This window comes from Polyodon spathula, chromosome 6, assembly GCF_017654505.1.
Source record: "Polyodon spathula isolate WHYD16114869_AA chromosome 6, ASM1765450v1, whole genome shotgun sequence".
Classification (NCBI taxonomy): Eukaryota; Metazoa; Chordata; class Actinopteri; order Acipenseriformes; family Polyodontidae; genus Polyodon; species Polyodon spathula.
Genome location: NC_054539.1, coordinates 12774001 through 12791061, shown reverse-complemented (window position 1 = coordinate 12791061; position 17061 = coordinate 12774001). Strand labels below are relative to the sequence as shown.

The 17061-nt window shown below is 35.6% G+C and overlaps 1 protein-coding gene across 1 annotated transcript; it reads right to left on the bottom strand.

Annotated features, from left to right (window-relative positions):
* Positions 1-5157: 5157 nt before the first annotated feature.
* LOC121316856 (chorion-specific transcription factor GCMa-like) lies at positions 5158-12015 on the bottom strand. The gene is made up of 6 exons (XM_041252133.1): positions 11841-12015; positions 10747-10853; positions 8218-8470; positions 7579-7691; positions 6893-7021; positions 5158-6625 (listed from the first exon to the last, which is right to left on the bottom strand). Exons 2-6 carry the CDS (start codon positions 10837-10839, stop codon positions 5948-5950), a joined length of 1266 nt encoding a protein of 421 aa, XP_041108067.1. The 5' UTR covers positions 10840-10853; positions 11841-12015; the 3' UTR covers positions 5158-5947.
* Between the last annotated feature and the right edge of the window lie 5046 nt (positions 12016-17061).

The following is a 17061-nucleotide window of genomic DNA, read 5'->3' as shown; positions in this document are numbered from 1 at the left end:
TGACTAAATAATAATAGTTATATAGCCAGACCAGTATGTAATTTTGACATGGGGATAACAGAATAGCTCTTGAAAGAGTGACGTGTTTTTTGTATCTTCTGTTACTATCTTTTTATGAATTAATAATGCAACAACTTTTAACTCGGTCCTTTATCAGTGATAACCTGCCAGAGACCACATCATCAGAAGCAGGAAGTAATATCCATCGTAAGGATAATCATGGGGTGAAAACCCAAAGGAAGAATTCAAACTGAAAAAGCAAAATTAAAAATAAAGTACAAATCAAATGCACATTCCATTTCTTCATAGACTTGCCCTGCATTTGACCCAGATTATAGGTAGGGCCATTGGACATGACTGCTTAATACTTGTCCGATACCATGTGTTATAACCAGCATAGCTCACAGTTTTATTTTATAGCGAGGATTCACCATAGTTGTACGTGGAAAATGTAAAAATAATTCACGAGTGAGGGAAGACACAGAACAAATTCTCAATAAGGGAACCATTTGTGCCACATAGTTTTTTTTTTTCTCATTTCTATTTTATGTCTGCAAAAATCTAATATGACATACCCCTTAGAATGTGCTATAGGGATGCTTTCTAGTTACGTGGCTAACAAAATAATGTAATAAATCTTATATGTAACGTAAATCATCAATGTGTTTTGAAAGAGACACCTGTTACAGTAAACATGTACTTTTATTTTAAAGCATTATGTATGGTACTACACTTGGTCTGGAAGCCGTGCTTTCACTTAGTGTTGCACTTGCTTGGTCCGTTCACTTCAATGGTGGAATGATCCCCATCCCTCATAGCTACTTTCCAGTTATTACCCAAGCAGCTGCTTCTCTTAATGACTGACATGCTTTTACCCAGCAACATATTTGACATCAGAAGATTGCTGAGGTAAAATGACCCATGAAGTGCAAGTGTAACAAATGACCTTCGAATGAGGTATTGCATTAACAATGTATTTCAAAACTGCACATTTGAGACTAATTAAAATAATGGAAATGCAAAACCTGTACATTTGATGGAATTATTTTGTTAGCTACAGTTACTTTAAGTAATTGTATTTTGGTTCACAGATTAAACTGCCTTTGCCGTGGGGAGCTCTGAATTTGAAGCCGCTATTGTGACATCACTGTTACAAGCTGGCCATTGTAATATGAAAAGTAAAGGCTCTTTGGAAAACGCACACACATAGTATAAAACCTTTTACTTTTTTTTTTTCTTGTTGCATGCTTGTTTTTGTAAGCCTAATTTCCTGTGTACAGTTTAATACCTACCAGTACTATCAAACTGCACAAAAAAGGATGTAAAAAGGATTTAACTTGCCTACTCTTTCAATTGAACAGTAAAGAGCAACCAGACAGCCCAAGTACTGAAGATATTATATGTAGGTGGGTTTACATGAAATATTTTTAAAACGTTTAGAACTTGACAAGTCTTGACATGTTAAGTATTGGCTCAGTAGCCTCACAATGAGATAAGGAGTATTTCCCTTCTACTATACTGTAGGTCACTGATTTTCAGTAAATCCAGCCAATGTGGGTCGTGATTTAAATCTTTTTTTCTTTCTTTTTTTTCTGGTGACTGTTGGGTGAAGGTGAGATTTTAGACCTGGTTTGATCAGATTTGTATGACCACAGTATACCTTGCCATGTAAAAGAAAGGAATATAAAGCTTGCAAGGTTTTCAGGCAGGAAATCTATAATACAAGTGCCTAGAACTGTATAGAAATCGATAATACAAGTGTCTAATACATTCATTGGTCAATCTACAAGTCAAGTACCAGCAAGTTCACATCAACCTATAAGGTACAGTGGCTCTCAAAAGTATTCACCCCCTTGGACTTTTCCACATTTTATTGTGTTACAACAGGGAATCAAAATGGATTTAATTAGGAGTTTTTGCCACTGATCAACACAAAAAGTCCATAATGTCAAAGTGAAAAATAAAATCTACAAATTGTTCTAAATTAATTATAAATACAAAACAGAAAATAATTGATTGCATAAGTATTCACCCCCTTTGTTATGACACACCTAAATAAGCTCTGGTGCAACCAATTGCCTTTAGAAGTCACATAATTAGTTGAATGGAGTCCACCTGTGCGCAATTAAGGTGTTTCACATGATTTCAGGTTAAATACACCTGTCTCTGGGAGGTCCCACAGTTGGTTAGTACATTTCCTAACAAAAAGGCAAGAAGGGCACTAGTCAGGAAGGCCATCAAGAGGCCTATGGCAACTCTAAAGGAGTTACAGTCTTCCACGGCTGAGCTGGGAGACGGGTGCTTCACAAAACTGGCCTTAACGGGACAGTGGCAAAAAGAAAGCTATTGTTGAAAAAATCTCACATCAAATCTCGACTAGAGTTTGCCAGACGGCATGTGGGAGACTCTGAGACCAATTCGAAGAAGATTATATGGTCTAGCTTTTTGGCCTCAATGCTAAGCGCTATGTTTGGCGCAAGCCTAACACCACATATCATCCTGAGAACACCATCCCTACCGTGAAGCATGGTGGTGGCAGCATCATGCTATGGGGATGCTTCTCTGCGTCAGGGTCTAGCAAGCTCGTGAAGATAGAAGGCAAGGTGGCGAATACTTATGCAATCAATTACTTTCTGTTTTATATTTGTAATTAATTTAGAACAATTTGTAGATTTTATTTTTTCACTTTGACATTATAGACTTTTTTGTGTTGATCAGTGGCAAAAATTCCTAATTAAATCTATTTTGATTCCATGTTATATTCAAGGGGGTGAATACTTTTGAGAGCCACTGTATATAAACAGAATTGCCACGTCCTCCCCAGCCACTACCTCACTCCCAGCCTCGTCTGGAGGGGGTTATGAGATGCTCCTCTGCCTAATGATCACATAGATTTAGGATTTTATTGTTTGTTTTTAGCAGGTGACACCTGGATGCTCCGAAGGACGAGGCTGTGCTCCAACTGTTTCAAACAAGATTATGGCTTGTTGAAAAAAAAAATTGGGGGGAATTTTTGGACTTACAATATCACATTTTGTCCTTCCTTATTAAAATATGTTGTAATGGCAGGAATTATGAAATGCATCTTGATTATTATTTGTTTTTTTCTTTCATTTTTTTGAAACAGCTGTTTGAAATGGAGAAACCCAATTTCTTATCCCACTTTTGATCATGAATAAGATTAGCTGGCATTGCCATTCAAGCATGCAATGTTACCAGAAGTCACTGAAGACTCTGGAGCCATATCTTCTTGTAGTTATGACTAGATTTTTTCCAAAGAAAACAAAAAGAGAGATGAGCAAACAGTCACTGGGTAACAAACTGATTCCTTTTAATGATAACGGGTTAGTGTAATGTAAACATCATGCACTCTTTTAACTGATTGACATATTGATAAGAACAGTGATTGATGTTTTAAAAAATGTTTGATTATTTGGTAACATATTTCTGCTGTTTTAGCACGGAGGGAAAGCTCAACTTTGTAGGCTGAAACATCCTAGAATCTCACAGAACCAGTATTAAAGTTTGAAAATGATTTGTCGCATCATTTCAATTATGTATTGCCATCAAGTGTAATTATTTCCTGTCCATAATCTGTAACTGTTAGTAGCATAATTAACAGATTCTATATGACCACTTATAATGCATCCCTAAAGTAAAATGTTACCATCTCATTTACATTTCTGTATGTATTCTGAATCAATTTAAATCCTTGAATCTGCTGAAAAGTTCAACACTATACATACCCTGATACATAACTAATACAAATAAATAAGAAAGTTGTTGCCTGTATTAACTCCAAAATATTTTTCTGCAATGGCGATACCATTTCAGAAATGTGAAACCAGTTTCCACTATGCAGAAACACATTTTGTGCGGTAAAATGAAAACCACCCTGTCGTTCACATTTGCAGTAAAAATAAATATTTTTTATGAGGGGACAATTAATGCATATTTAGTAATTCAAGAGGCTTGATTGGAGTTAAACAGCCAATACTATTAGTATTTCATTTCTAGAAAATGTATCATTTTTGAGGTTCCACTGCACTGAGATGGCTTTCTCTTTATAACTATTTACATATATTTGAAGAGGGAAGGATTATCTGTTTGGGAATACCAAGCTACATCGTAAGCAAGTGGTCTGATCATGACTGAATTTAATCAAAGCTTATGCCAGCGCCTATACTTTTATAATGACTATTGTACTGCTATCATGTTGATCTAATGAGTAGGGTGCAACTGGCAGATGCCCCATTTCAATACACCGGGCAGGTTTTCAATGCTATCATGACAGGAATCATGTTTGGTTCTGTTTTAGTTACTACTTGAAGACGCTAATTGATATTTCTAGCCTGCAGATGAGCCACTGCATACATATTTAAAGTATACATTTGCAGAGGATGAAACCAATCCAGATACACAGACTGAAAGGCAGTATGTGTTGTTTTATGGTCAATAATCCTATTAGTTTGGTTTGATATAAAAGCATATCAAACCACATAATCTGCATTGATAAGCGATTTCCTAGCAAATTATGAAAAAAAAAAAAAAAAAAAAAAAACTATAGCCAGGTCTCATGCAAATTTCAAATCCTAATGTGTTTTACCAAATAAAGTGCCTGATAATTATATCTCTAATCAAACCATGTCTGCTTTAAAGTAAAAAAAAAGTTATGTGAATACATTATTTTTATTGTGGAATTTAATTATATATATGGAATCTAAAATATAATATATATATATATATATATATATATATATATATATATATATATATATATATATATATATATATATAATATCAGTGTGCCAAAGCCAGATCTGGCTTGGATAAAACACTTTCTTGACTACAGTATGTATTGTACTGGATCTCATCCTAGCAGCTCAGTTAATAATACTGATATCAGCTTTAGACTTCTCTACTACCGTGATTGGTTTTTATTTGAATAGCAAGATGCTTGTTTTTGAATTGTGATTTTAGTGGTTCACATCCATATCTTGCCTCTCTATTTCATTTAGTCTGATGACATGCCAAGTCATTACAGTATCTCTTTCAGATGGTACCATCCAATATGTTTATTATTAAAAAAAAAAAAAAAAAAAAAAAACTGTACCTAGGTTGAATTTATGACATATTTATATTTAATAACATTTATATTGAATTGGAAATGCAATTTGTTTATTTGTTTGACAACAGTGAAAATACAGTAGTTTACAGTATTCTGGAATGGGGTTAGAATAATACAAAGGTACAAATTAAAGCCTTAATGACAATATAAATATTGGTTCCCACCTTGAATCCCAAAATGATGTTTATAATACGCTTCACTACTGCACTTACTGTACTGGGAACTCACCTTGTCAATTGGTAGAAAATGAAAAGCATATCTGGCTGCTAGAGCATTACCTGCAAGTAGGTTTTGTAACATAGAGAAGGTGGCTCGATGAGAAGAACACACGAGAAAACAAAAACTTGGCAGCACATTATAATATGTGACAGTTCCTATAAACACTGAATTTATCACAGATGAATATTTACATATGGTAATTGAAATTAACTTACTAATACTTAAATATGTGTACTGTAATACCACAATTACCACCGCTTATTTTTAATGGATGGTTTTATAGACAGCAATAAGGGCTTTGACTACCTAATACTAACTGTGTAAGTGTTTATTGGGGGCTGGGTATGAAATGACTCTAGTGGTTTCTGCTTGGTTATTAGTATACAGCAGTCCACGACACATTTTGTCAGAAATTGAAAATGGGCAACATTACCTCTGAAGGCATGATCGTCATAAACTAAGATATCTGCAGTTCGCTCTATCTCTGCTCTCTTCAGTCTCCAGCACACCACTCATCACATAAATAATATTATGAACCTAAAACAAATTCCCAAAGGGCCTTTAACTGTATAACTTGCTCTGTTTAGTAAATTATTTAATCTACTGTATACCAGTGCCAATATTTGCATATTTAGTTTCAGCAAAACCTTGATCATTTGTCTTCATGGCCAGTGGAAAAGCCTGGATGAAATTATTCATCTCAAAATATGGCTCTTCATGACAAAGTGGATACCCAGCAGTAGTGATACAACTGGTCTTACAGTTCCAGGGTTGTTTCTTTTCGCAGCTGTCTTCACCCCATTTCTGCTCAAAGTCCTGCTTAAGTCCTGGGAGAGCAGCTCTTTTTTCTGACACCATGGTATAACTGTTCTGTAATGGAGCATCTAGGAAGTTTTCTGAAGCCGCGACTTCATAAGGATAGTTTCCAGAACCATGTGCATAGCCAAGGACCGGCTTGCTTGTGCACGCATTCAGTGAGCTGATAATCCTACTCCAGTTGTCTCCGTACTCATAGTTAGAATCACAGGCTTTCATGTTTCCAGTAAAGTTCCCAGAACTGTAATTTCCAGCTGAGTATTGCAGACATCTGCCATAGTATCTCCCAATGTCATCCATGTCAGCTGAACCATCCCCCATGGAAGGAGTTTTTCCAAAGTTGAAACCACTTGGGTAAGGAATACAAAGACTGTCTGTAATCTCATTCTGGAAGTGATCTCCTAAATGGGATGAAGTGGCAGAGGGAAATGTTTCTTGGCTTGGCATTATACCTGCAAAAGGCTGAATTGGAGAAGATATCGGAGGATTATTTATAAAGTATTTAGTCTTATTCTGTAATTGTTTGATGGGTACCATACTTTTCATGAAAGCCTTATTTTTTTCTGGTGACATTAATAAAGTATACATTATCCTTTTTATTATTATTACAGATATTGAAATAAGAAAAGTGTGCACAGCAGGATTAAAGGGGGCCCTCCACTTTAAATTATTGAGATGGGCTCAAATGTCTAATTGTTACAGTTTAGTTCAATTCGGTTCAGTTCATACCTCAGATTCCTGGGTTCTTTTGAGAGCTGATGATTTTAATGAGATACTTGCACGTTTCCGGCAAACTGATTTTCTTGCTTCCGCTTCTAATTTTGATTCAGGCTTTGGATGATCATGCAGTCCTTTGGACTAAAACAATAAATAAAAAATATTAACCTCATTGTAAAGACGTTTTTAAAGCATGTATTTGTTTGATCGAAAAGGAGAGATGCTAGACAGATGTAGCAACTTTGTAAATTGAGCTGAGTGTAGTCTGGCTTTTTAAAATGATCTTCACTCATCCAAAAGTGCCTACTATGTGTTCTTATTAAAGGTATATTGAATTAATTATGTATGAAGCTGTAGTTTTCTACTCACTGAAAGTAACCAGCGTGTATTGTACATATTCTTAAAATAACCATACCAGACAGGGAAGATGTAATTCTGATAATGGTTGTTTTATAGAATCGCTGTAGATATTTGTACAGAAAAGCTCTAAAATGAATAATTAATAATAGAGTTTAATTTACATAATAAATGTTTTTGAATAGTAGGTATCTGATTAGCCCTCTTGTTAACCATAAAAAAATCCTCTATCTAGAAAAAATAGGTTTCATGCATTTTTACTAGTCATACTGCATAAGGGTGTTTTTGTTTCCAAAGACATATTTGCATTTGATTGGAGCTTGTTTAGTTGCACAACCCACCTGAAAAAATATATAAGATTCTTCGTGTCTCCAAAAGTTGGTGACAGGATATCCCCCGTGACCTCTACAGCACAATAGAGTCAGAGGAGCTTGGCAATTTGGGCATCCTTTTTCTGAAACAATATATTCACTCTTATAAATATCACACTCAAAGGAGAAAGCACAGGAATTTGACAATGTTCCAGCCCATTTCTGGCAAATAGGACAACGTTATCAGCACAGGTTTGATTCATTTCGCTGTGTGACACGTATCGTGGCAATCTATTCTTCAACATCCTGATTCTTTTCATATTTTCTATTATAAATTAGCCAGGGATTAAAACTGAACACTTTCACTTTGACATGAGAAAGAGTATTTGTCCTATAAACGTCATGAGTGTATCCAGATCATGCTTCCTGCTGCAACAATGCTCTTAGTTTTCTGTTCCCACAATAACCATTAATTTCAATCTGAACATCAGTGGTGTTGCAGGAGGGAGCAAGATCTTAATAAATAAAGTTCATAAGACAAATGGTCTTTACTGAAAAATATGCTGCCACAATATACAGAACTCAGTTACATCAAGTGAAGTAATGAAAGCTAATATACTGTATATAGCAACAGACCCTCTCCTGAGTCTCACAAGCATCTGTACTTACTTTGTTGTTTTTGTCTGGCCTTGTCACAGATGGCGGGCCTCAGGTGTATTTTACTCCCATCCATTGTTGTACAGTCTTTGCTGCAGATTACCACACCAAGACAGGATTTCTTCAGAATGCGAGCATTGTGGTTGTTGGTGTTTCTCATGGCCCAGCCACTCAAATGTCTCTGTGCGTGTTTATCATTAGAGCTGTAAATGTACTTCTCATAGGAATCTGTCCATTCCTTGAAGCTGTCTGTCTGCTTCACATCCTTTAGAGAAGAAAAAATATGTTGATGATATATGTGCCTTAAATGTTTTTTTTTTGTTTGTTTTTTTAGCCCAAAGTGTAAAGTGATGTTATTTTTTCAATAATATAAAAAAATAACATACAAAAGTGAATGTTATCAAGTTTATATAGTAGTTGCAGTAACTGATAGAAAATCAAGCCATGTCTACATTGTTTGATAACACTGTGTAACAAAAAAAAATTGTTCCTGGGTAGTAAGTGTTATTTCCTAATTGCTTATGCCTCAAAAGTATAGAACATGGCTATTATTCCCCACAAACTTTGCTTTTGTGACCAGGACAGTTATATTTCAAAATATCACTATTTCCAATGGGAAAATGAGCAAATGTGTGTCTTTTCGTTCACATAAAGTCAGAAAAAAACAACATATGAATCCAAATTAACATGTATTTATGCTAAAGTAATACAAAGACGACTACAAAAGATTTAGAAGTGAGTAGTTTTTTGAGATTTACAATTATACTGTAAATACTTTAAAGTTAAAGTATTCACCCTTTTAAAACCAATGACATTTCTGCGACACGAATACAGAAAGGCATCTAAAAATGTAACCCTCTCATAACTTAGTGAGACTGGTAGGTCAAATTGGGATGACATTTATGAGCCCTTCACAGCAAGTTGAGCGTACACAGTTTTCCAAAGCAAAACCTGTTGAACAGCACTTGGAAAAGTTGACTTTTCATGTTCTCAGAATTACCTATATTTGGAAACACTTTGATTACATGTCAGCAGCTTGGAAACTTGCCATAAAAATATGTAAACACCAGATGAATCCTTTGCAGAGGTTGCTAATAGTAAATGACTAGTCCTTGTTGCCTTTGACTGTGGACACGTAACTCTCTCTGTGGTCAATTATCAGTCAAGAATGACCACTCTGTGGGAAACTGGTGCTTAGGTAAAAAAACAGCACATTAAACAGGAAGCCCCAGCAAAAGCAATTATATTAGTGTGGATAAATTGTGTAACGCTTTACATTTTAGCTACACTGTAATTACTATGTTCTGACAGTACATATTGTGGTTTATCTACAATATATTTAACACAAAAAGCTGTTAGAATCCTTTGTAGTTGCCCTGTATTTGCAGTAGAATGTAGTTACAATGCAACTGCAGTGTAATAACTGTGTAGATGGGTGTCAAGCCAAGGGCAGATAGGAAAGCCTAGGTACCCAAAAAGAATGCTTTCAGTTACACTGCATACACTGTGTTAAATAGTAAATTGCTAAGTAATCATTTGTTTTCTACGTCTAAAAGTCTAATTAATATGACCAAAGGGTTCACTTTCAATTATGGGGTACTTCACATTACATTACCACATAAACGAAGCAACTATGCAATCACAACATTTTAGCACATCATTAGTTCAATGATCAAGGGGATAACAATAATAGCAAAAGTGTGCTCTTTACAGCACGGTGTAATTAATAAAATAGGCTATAGCAGCAATACTGCAGCCATTACCTAGAGAAATGTAGAGACAATGATCATACAATTACACTGCAGTTTCCAAACAATCAATAGTTCTTAATTTAATACTGAAAGGGCCCTGTGTTTGAGTGTACTATTCACACCTACCTAATGCACATGTTTTTAATATATCTACTATTGTATATCAGTTTATTTTTCCATTTCTTCAGAGTATAACTACTTAGTAGGCAATATAAAAGTCATAAGTGGCTTAAATATATCTGGAGGTGGAACGCAGGGATGAGGCCCATGTGGGAGGTGGTTTTCCACACACAGAGTAGGCCCTAGGCTTTTTTCCAATGGAGATCCAAATGATGTAATTGTGGTATATACACTAGTTTGAACATTAAGGCTTTATTTAGGCTTTAATTAAACAAAATCCATTCATTCTGACACAAACCTCTTGCTAGATGAATATATAAGGGTTAGTGAAGATAACCTGGTTATTACATCTTCATTTGTTTGTTTTATTTTTGGGTTAAAATATATTATTTAATCACTGTTACTTGTGCACCATTGTTTGCTTTCAATGTTACAATAACCTCTACTTGAGACAAAAAATACAACAGGTTTGAATAATCAATATGTATTTCAAATGTGATGTTAAAAATTCCAAAATAAAGTACCAAATGTTTTTCCTTCATTATGAAAACATATAAATATTTAATTTTTTAAGACTTTGACCTTTTTTTTTAAACAAATGAGATTATAGTGTTGAAATGATTAATATATGAATTGATGCTAGAGAATCAATCAGAGAGAAACAACCTACCTGCGGAAGGTTGAGATCGTTGATATCCCAGCTCATTCCACTCAGAGGTGTAAAATCACAACGCAGAGCAATCTCATCTACACCTTTTAACATTGTCAGATACAGTCCTAGAGCACAATACAAAACATTGGGAGATTATTGCATCTCAGTCAAGCATATTTTACAAAATGCTCTGAGTAGGAAGTTTGAAATGGTAAAAGTGATAAAGATATTGATAAAATCAGCCAGCAAAACCTGTTCCATCAACTTACTAAACAGAACATGTTTATTATTTATTTTTCATTGCGCGATACGGGTTGGGTAAAGATTGATAGTAGAAAACATGAAGTTTACCCAATCAGGTCTTTTTTTTCTAGTTGTTTATAATCATTTTCGTTCTATTTTTTTCTAATTCCTTCATGTGAGTAAACATATGTATAACTGTATTGTCACAGAAAAGACACATGTAACATAAAAATCAAACAGCTGAAACAAATAAACACATACACCGCACACAAGTATTTATTAAGTGTAATTGATTAAATATAGCATTTCAGGTACACATTAATTATCTGTATTTTGATTCTGGATATATTGGCATATATTTAATACACAAGATCATGTATGTGAGCTTATGGCAATTTATTTTAACACTGATAAAATGTAAGATTTACAATGTAGAATATAGCAGTTAGCACTTAACCTGCCATTTTCATCTTGTATAAAACTAAACAAACACCTGTATTTCTGTTACCCTTCTTGACTTTACTTTGAATATTTGAACCAAAAAAACAAAACAAAACAAAAAAAAACAAGACATATCTGAACAATTCTGAAATTAGATTATCTCTCATACTAGACAAAGAAAGATTTACAAAATCTGCTAATGGGATAAATGACATATAACAGTGTTGTTCAACATGTTATCAGTAAAAATGTATTTTCATTTGAACTTTAGACACACTTATGCTTTCAGGAGAATGTATAAAGACATGCCACAGACCTGTTTAAATTGAAAAATGAATATTTTAAAAGAATCAGTCCTTCCTTAGTTTAAAATAACTGGTATTGAAGTACAGTATTGTATGTAAGTTCACAAACCTGTGGAAACATACCTCATTCATTTAGCCGTTTCTGGATATGTGTGTATTTTTCCACAAATGAGACTGTACCCTTATTCTGCCCACTCTGTCTTGACTTCAGAAGACTCCCCAGGTGTCTGCCACGGGAAATGCTCACCTGGGCTTTTTCTTTTTTTCCTTACCTTTGCAGGCAAAGCAGTCCGGTGCTCTGTCCAATCAGACAGTGAAGAGCACAGGTAATTGCACTCCAGGAGGGTAGTGACACACAAGCAATCAAAGTAATTTGCATCGCTTGTCAGAATATCCTACAAAAAAAAGAAGCCTGTCACTCATATGAATCATGATACCACGTCTTTTTTTAATGCAATGAGACATTTTTAAATTGGGTTTCACTGCTCAGTTTTTCATGAAGGCTAACAATGCCGTGTCTCGTAAGAGCAAGCTGTATACATTACAGCTACTGAAAATTAATCTTAATCGAACAAGCGTATTAGTAACATTCACCCACCTTGACAACTGTAAATGTAGAATTAAAGCTATTATTATGACAAAAAAGGCTGATGACCATGATAGATGTATATCAGCAGTATGTAAAGAATATTACAAAATTAAAAATGGCAACAGTTTAATGAAAATTAGATTACGTGGTATTTAAGACCTAGATATCATTAGGTAAGCAAATGAGGTGTAAGTATCATGATAAAAAGTATTAAAATGACTGATTTACAGTATGTGGAATAACTTCTCAAGTTCCATGGAAAAATGTAATTGTGACTGAAGACATCTCCATATACACCCACAAGCAGATACATCTAACAACATATGTTAAATAATGTTAATACAAAGTTTCATCATTTAATAAGCAGTTATCCAAACTGTTTCTCAAACATGTATATTTGTATATACTGTGTGGTTAAATAAAAGGACTTGTCATCAGGAGGTCTAAAGTTTAAATCCCAGTTCACTCACTGACTCACCGTGTGACCCTAAGCAAGTCACTTAACCTGTATCTTTCGGGTGAGACGTTGTAGTAAATGACTGTGCAGCTGATGCATTGTTCACGCACCCTAGTGTCTGGAAGTCACCTTGGATAAAGGTGTCTGCTAAATAAACAAATAGTAATGGGTGAACATGAATAAACTATTGAATCCAGACCATAACTACATACTCAAAATGATCTCACACTAAAGGTTACTCTGTCTAGAACTACAGATATACAAAATTAAGACAAATGAAATGCCACAAAACAAATGAATAATTTGTGTATAAGGTCAATTGTAGTGACTTATTTCTAGTTTATAAAATGTGAAGTACATTTTTGTCATTCACAAAAATAGTGAAGAGAAAACCTTTGTCTTTATATACAGAGAGCTATGACATTGCTATCCGTCTTTTTATTGTTGGATTACAATACTGCTGTAGCTCTGATTGTGCTTGTGTCCCCCTAACCCCTTCACAAAGTGTTATATAGAAATAAAGCTATGCCCATGTCAGGATATGGATGTTGTTCAGCTGAAAACAGAGATGAGTCTGTATGTGTGGGAAGGGGGGTGGAGTGGGGCTTTGCACGCTGTGAGATCAGATATCATCCTGCTGGGACGAAAACCCCCTTATCATGCTGAGAATTGTGGACAGGACCGCTACTGCGTCCAGATCATGACAATGCTTCCGTCACTGTAAAGAAGCAGACAGCATACACATGGCAGTAACCTTCTAGTCACTGATTTGCTATTCATTTTACCACATTTTATTTTTAAAGAAAAATTCAAATCCATGTCAATTTAAAGGGCTGAAAAGTTTTAACACGTTTATTTCTTGTGTTAGGTGCTTTGACTGATATACTGAGACACTATTGTGGTTTCCCCCGCTGAATTTCATTATCTAAAAATGTGTGGCTGATTAACTCAACCGCACTGGCCGTCCCCAGCAAAATATTTTACAAGAAGCAAAGCATAACAAGCCATTCATTTGACAAACTCACTATAAAATAATGTAGAAATATTAAATAAACCCATATCCATATCCAACAGCGAACCTTCATGCCAGCAAGATTTCACATGCAATAAAATGTCATTCCTTCAGAGAACTGTATCATGTTTCGTACAACAAAATGGAGCAAGAGCAAAGACAATGGAAATGGAGGGAAATGGATTCCTCCCAGCCTTACCTGCTGGTGGCTTTTGTTAGGCAGTTCAAAAACAATGTAGAAAGGAGCCATGCATAGATGCAGGCCACTGCACAGGAAACTCTCGGAATCTTTTTATTTTTTTTCTGATATAAACAAGATGAAAGTCTTGTCAATGCTCTCATCAGTCTCCCATGCTTGCCTTTCTGATCTCACCTACAGAACTGATGACAGGTCTTAATTGGTCTCAGGTGCAGGTATTGGCCCACACTGAAAAAATGAAGCATCTGTTCAAATTCATAAATATAATATTTAGTAGAACCTTTGTGTATTTTGGGGGGCTGCAGCTGGGGCTTCTCCCTTGTGTCATCCCGCTAAAATTGCCTGTCAGTCACCCTATTTAAACTGTAGCCAGCTCCCTAATTCTTGTCTTGCTTTTCAGTTTCCTCCCTCCTCCCTTCCTCCTCCACTTTGCTGCGTCACCTCTGCAATGGTCCCCTCTGTGGGCAAGTGAAGCTCATTTTCCAACCTTAGAGGCCGATAATGTCGTCTTGCCCTCTAAGAGAAAGGTTCCTGCTGGTCAGAGGGGACCCCCGGCCAAAAAACTTTAACTACATTTCTTTCTCCATTTTCCTGCTTAAATCTATTCATTTGCACCCATGCCAGTCTCCCCGTTCGGAGAACAAAGCTTGCTCCCAACTTTCAAGCTAGTCATTGATTCAACTTATCGAATGTGGCTTTTACAACTGGGGAGGGGGAGGGGGTGGGGGTAGATGAGAGACCCCTGTCCCTCTTTATGTGTTTATTTCTTTATTCTCTTTTCCAGCGCGAGGCTCTCCATGCAGCTTCAGAGCATTAGTAGAGTCTGACCTCTCTCAATTAGACATCTCAGTAAGCCAGGAAGACCTTAGTTTGTCCTCTATCCTTCCTTAGTTTCCCCTTGGGGGGGAAGATCCTTGCTTCCCAGACCTGGAAGTCGATCGATTCGGACAAAGGAAAACCCTTATTCTGTTGCTAAAATCGCAAGCATTTAGTCTTTATTCTAGTAGTCCCTTTACGCAGGCCTGCCTCCTGCCTCATGAATTACTTTGAAGTCAAAAGAACAGCCATCACAAACAAGTTATTGATTTTAAACACAATGAGCATCATGAAGCTATATTTAAACCTTTTAATTATATCTGTTTGTGTTTTACCAGGGTATTGTCACCTAACAGATTCCAGTTGCAATTAATTGATCACTTCAGAAGATTATAATGTATTTCTCATTGCTAATACACAACCAGATGTTGCTGTTTGCTATTGCAATTACATTTTGAACACTAGAACACTGTGTTCAAGTTTTACAAATGTATTATTTCTCAATATCTAATGGAGCAATGGTGGTATCGCTTGTAGTATAAATAAAGATTTCTTTGGTAGGTGGAAAAATCCTTAGCTGGAACAAATGACGGTCATTTACCCATTCAACAAAATGCAATTAAAACCTAGATCAAGCTGGAGATGCCATTGTTTACTTTAACAAGCTATGGCTTTTGAAATGTCTGGCCTTGGTTTAAATTCAATTTTATATTGACCCCTATGTTTAGTAAACAGTTTGAATGGAGACCTACAGTGAGCTGATGGGGAATGGGGGTTTTAGGAACCTTTTTTAACTTTTGTGGTTTGCTATTATGAAGATAAAAGAGCATAATAGTCTGTTTAACAAGAGAGACCAGTTTAAAATATGGGTACTTCTGACACCTGGAGCTCACAAGCTTAACCACCATTTGATGCATGAATATCCATTGCCTTAACCTTTTACAAGGTGTTCTAGTGAAGGTTAATGTTCTTTTTGTTGGTGAGTATTTTGTTTAAATTTTGATTCTTAAGTCAAACGTTAAGCTTACATAGTTTAGCAATAGCCAATCCAGTGTGAAAAGCCTAGCTAATGTGGGCTGTTGATTGAAATAAAAATGAAAAGCCAGAACAAGAACTATGAAATTAAACATGCATGGTTATGTGATGGCAGGGACAGCTGTATACAAAGCAAAGTGTAAAAAGGTGTCACCCCTGATAAGAATCGTTATACCCAGCTGTCCCACAGCCAGTCATGGTTCAAATTTGAAGTGTAAACAAGGTATAAAGGTCAACCTGTTACTGGTAAGTGCTGTCAGTACAAATTAGCTGACCACATGAACATGAAGTACCTTGCATGCTGATGCATATCTCTAATCTGTTACTGCAGGCCTTGAAAATCACCATGTCTAAATAAGCAAACCAAGAACAGAACACAAAGGGTTTTTTTGTATTACTAAATTGTGAAAAGGGTATGGATGCTGCACAAATGGTATTGAAATATCATTGTTGCATTAATGCCAATCTTCAGGTAAATGAGGGCATAAACCAGGAGTCCAAACAGGGAGGTTCACAGATAAGTTTCAGGGTTCACCAAACCACCAAACACACAGACTTACTAGATGTAAATTGAATTGCAATAGATATAGGTAATTTACAGTCAGAGTAAAGATGTATTTAAATAATACTGTAAACAGGCATTAGTAGTACCTAGTAATACATTGTAAAGCAAGAAACTGCAAATTAAAATGTTTATTATTATTAGATATTCTAAACATTTTTTTTTTTTTTTTTGCAATGAGAATCCTGCAGCTGTGTTTGTCTTGGGGTCTGCTTGCACCTGTTCTACAGGGGAACAAATGCAGTGGTGCCATGTCTTTGCCCTTTCCTGCACCCCAACCCAAGCGCATTACTGTGTGTGTGTGTGGGAGAGGCCTTGGCATGTTACAGCAAAGTGCATTAAAGCTATGTCCTGTTTATCTTAGCAATACTTGGGGCTGTAATCTCTTTTAAAGTAAAATGTACATTAGAAACTACAGTTATTGTATTTTAGCAAGAGCAAATCTAACCACAGACTACAAGATCAGCCAAAATGAAAGAAAAAGTATCATAAGTAATATAAACAAAGCCATGACAGAGAGATGAGAAATACGGTCATGTTCTTAAGATTCTAGGACTGACTAGAGCCCAGGTTCATTCATGCAGGAAATGGTTCTGTTTTTGAAATAATACAAAATGTCTGCATAGTAGTCATTCTTTCAAGGTAAACTTAGGATGTGATATGAAACAGGCGGT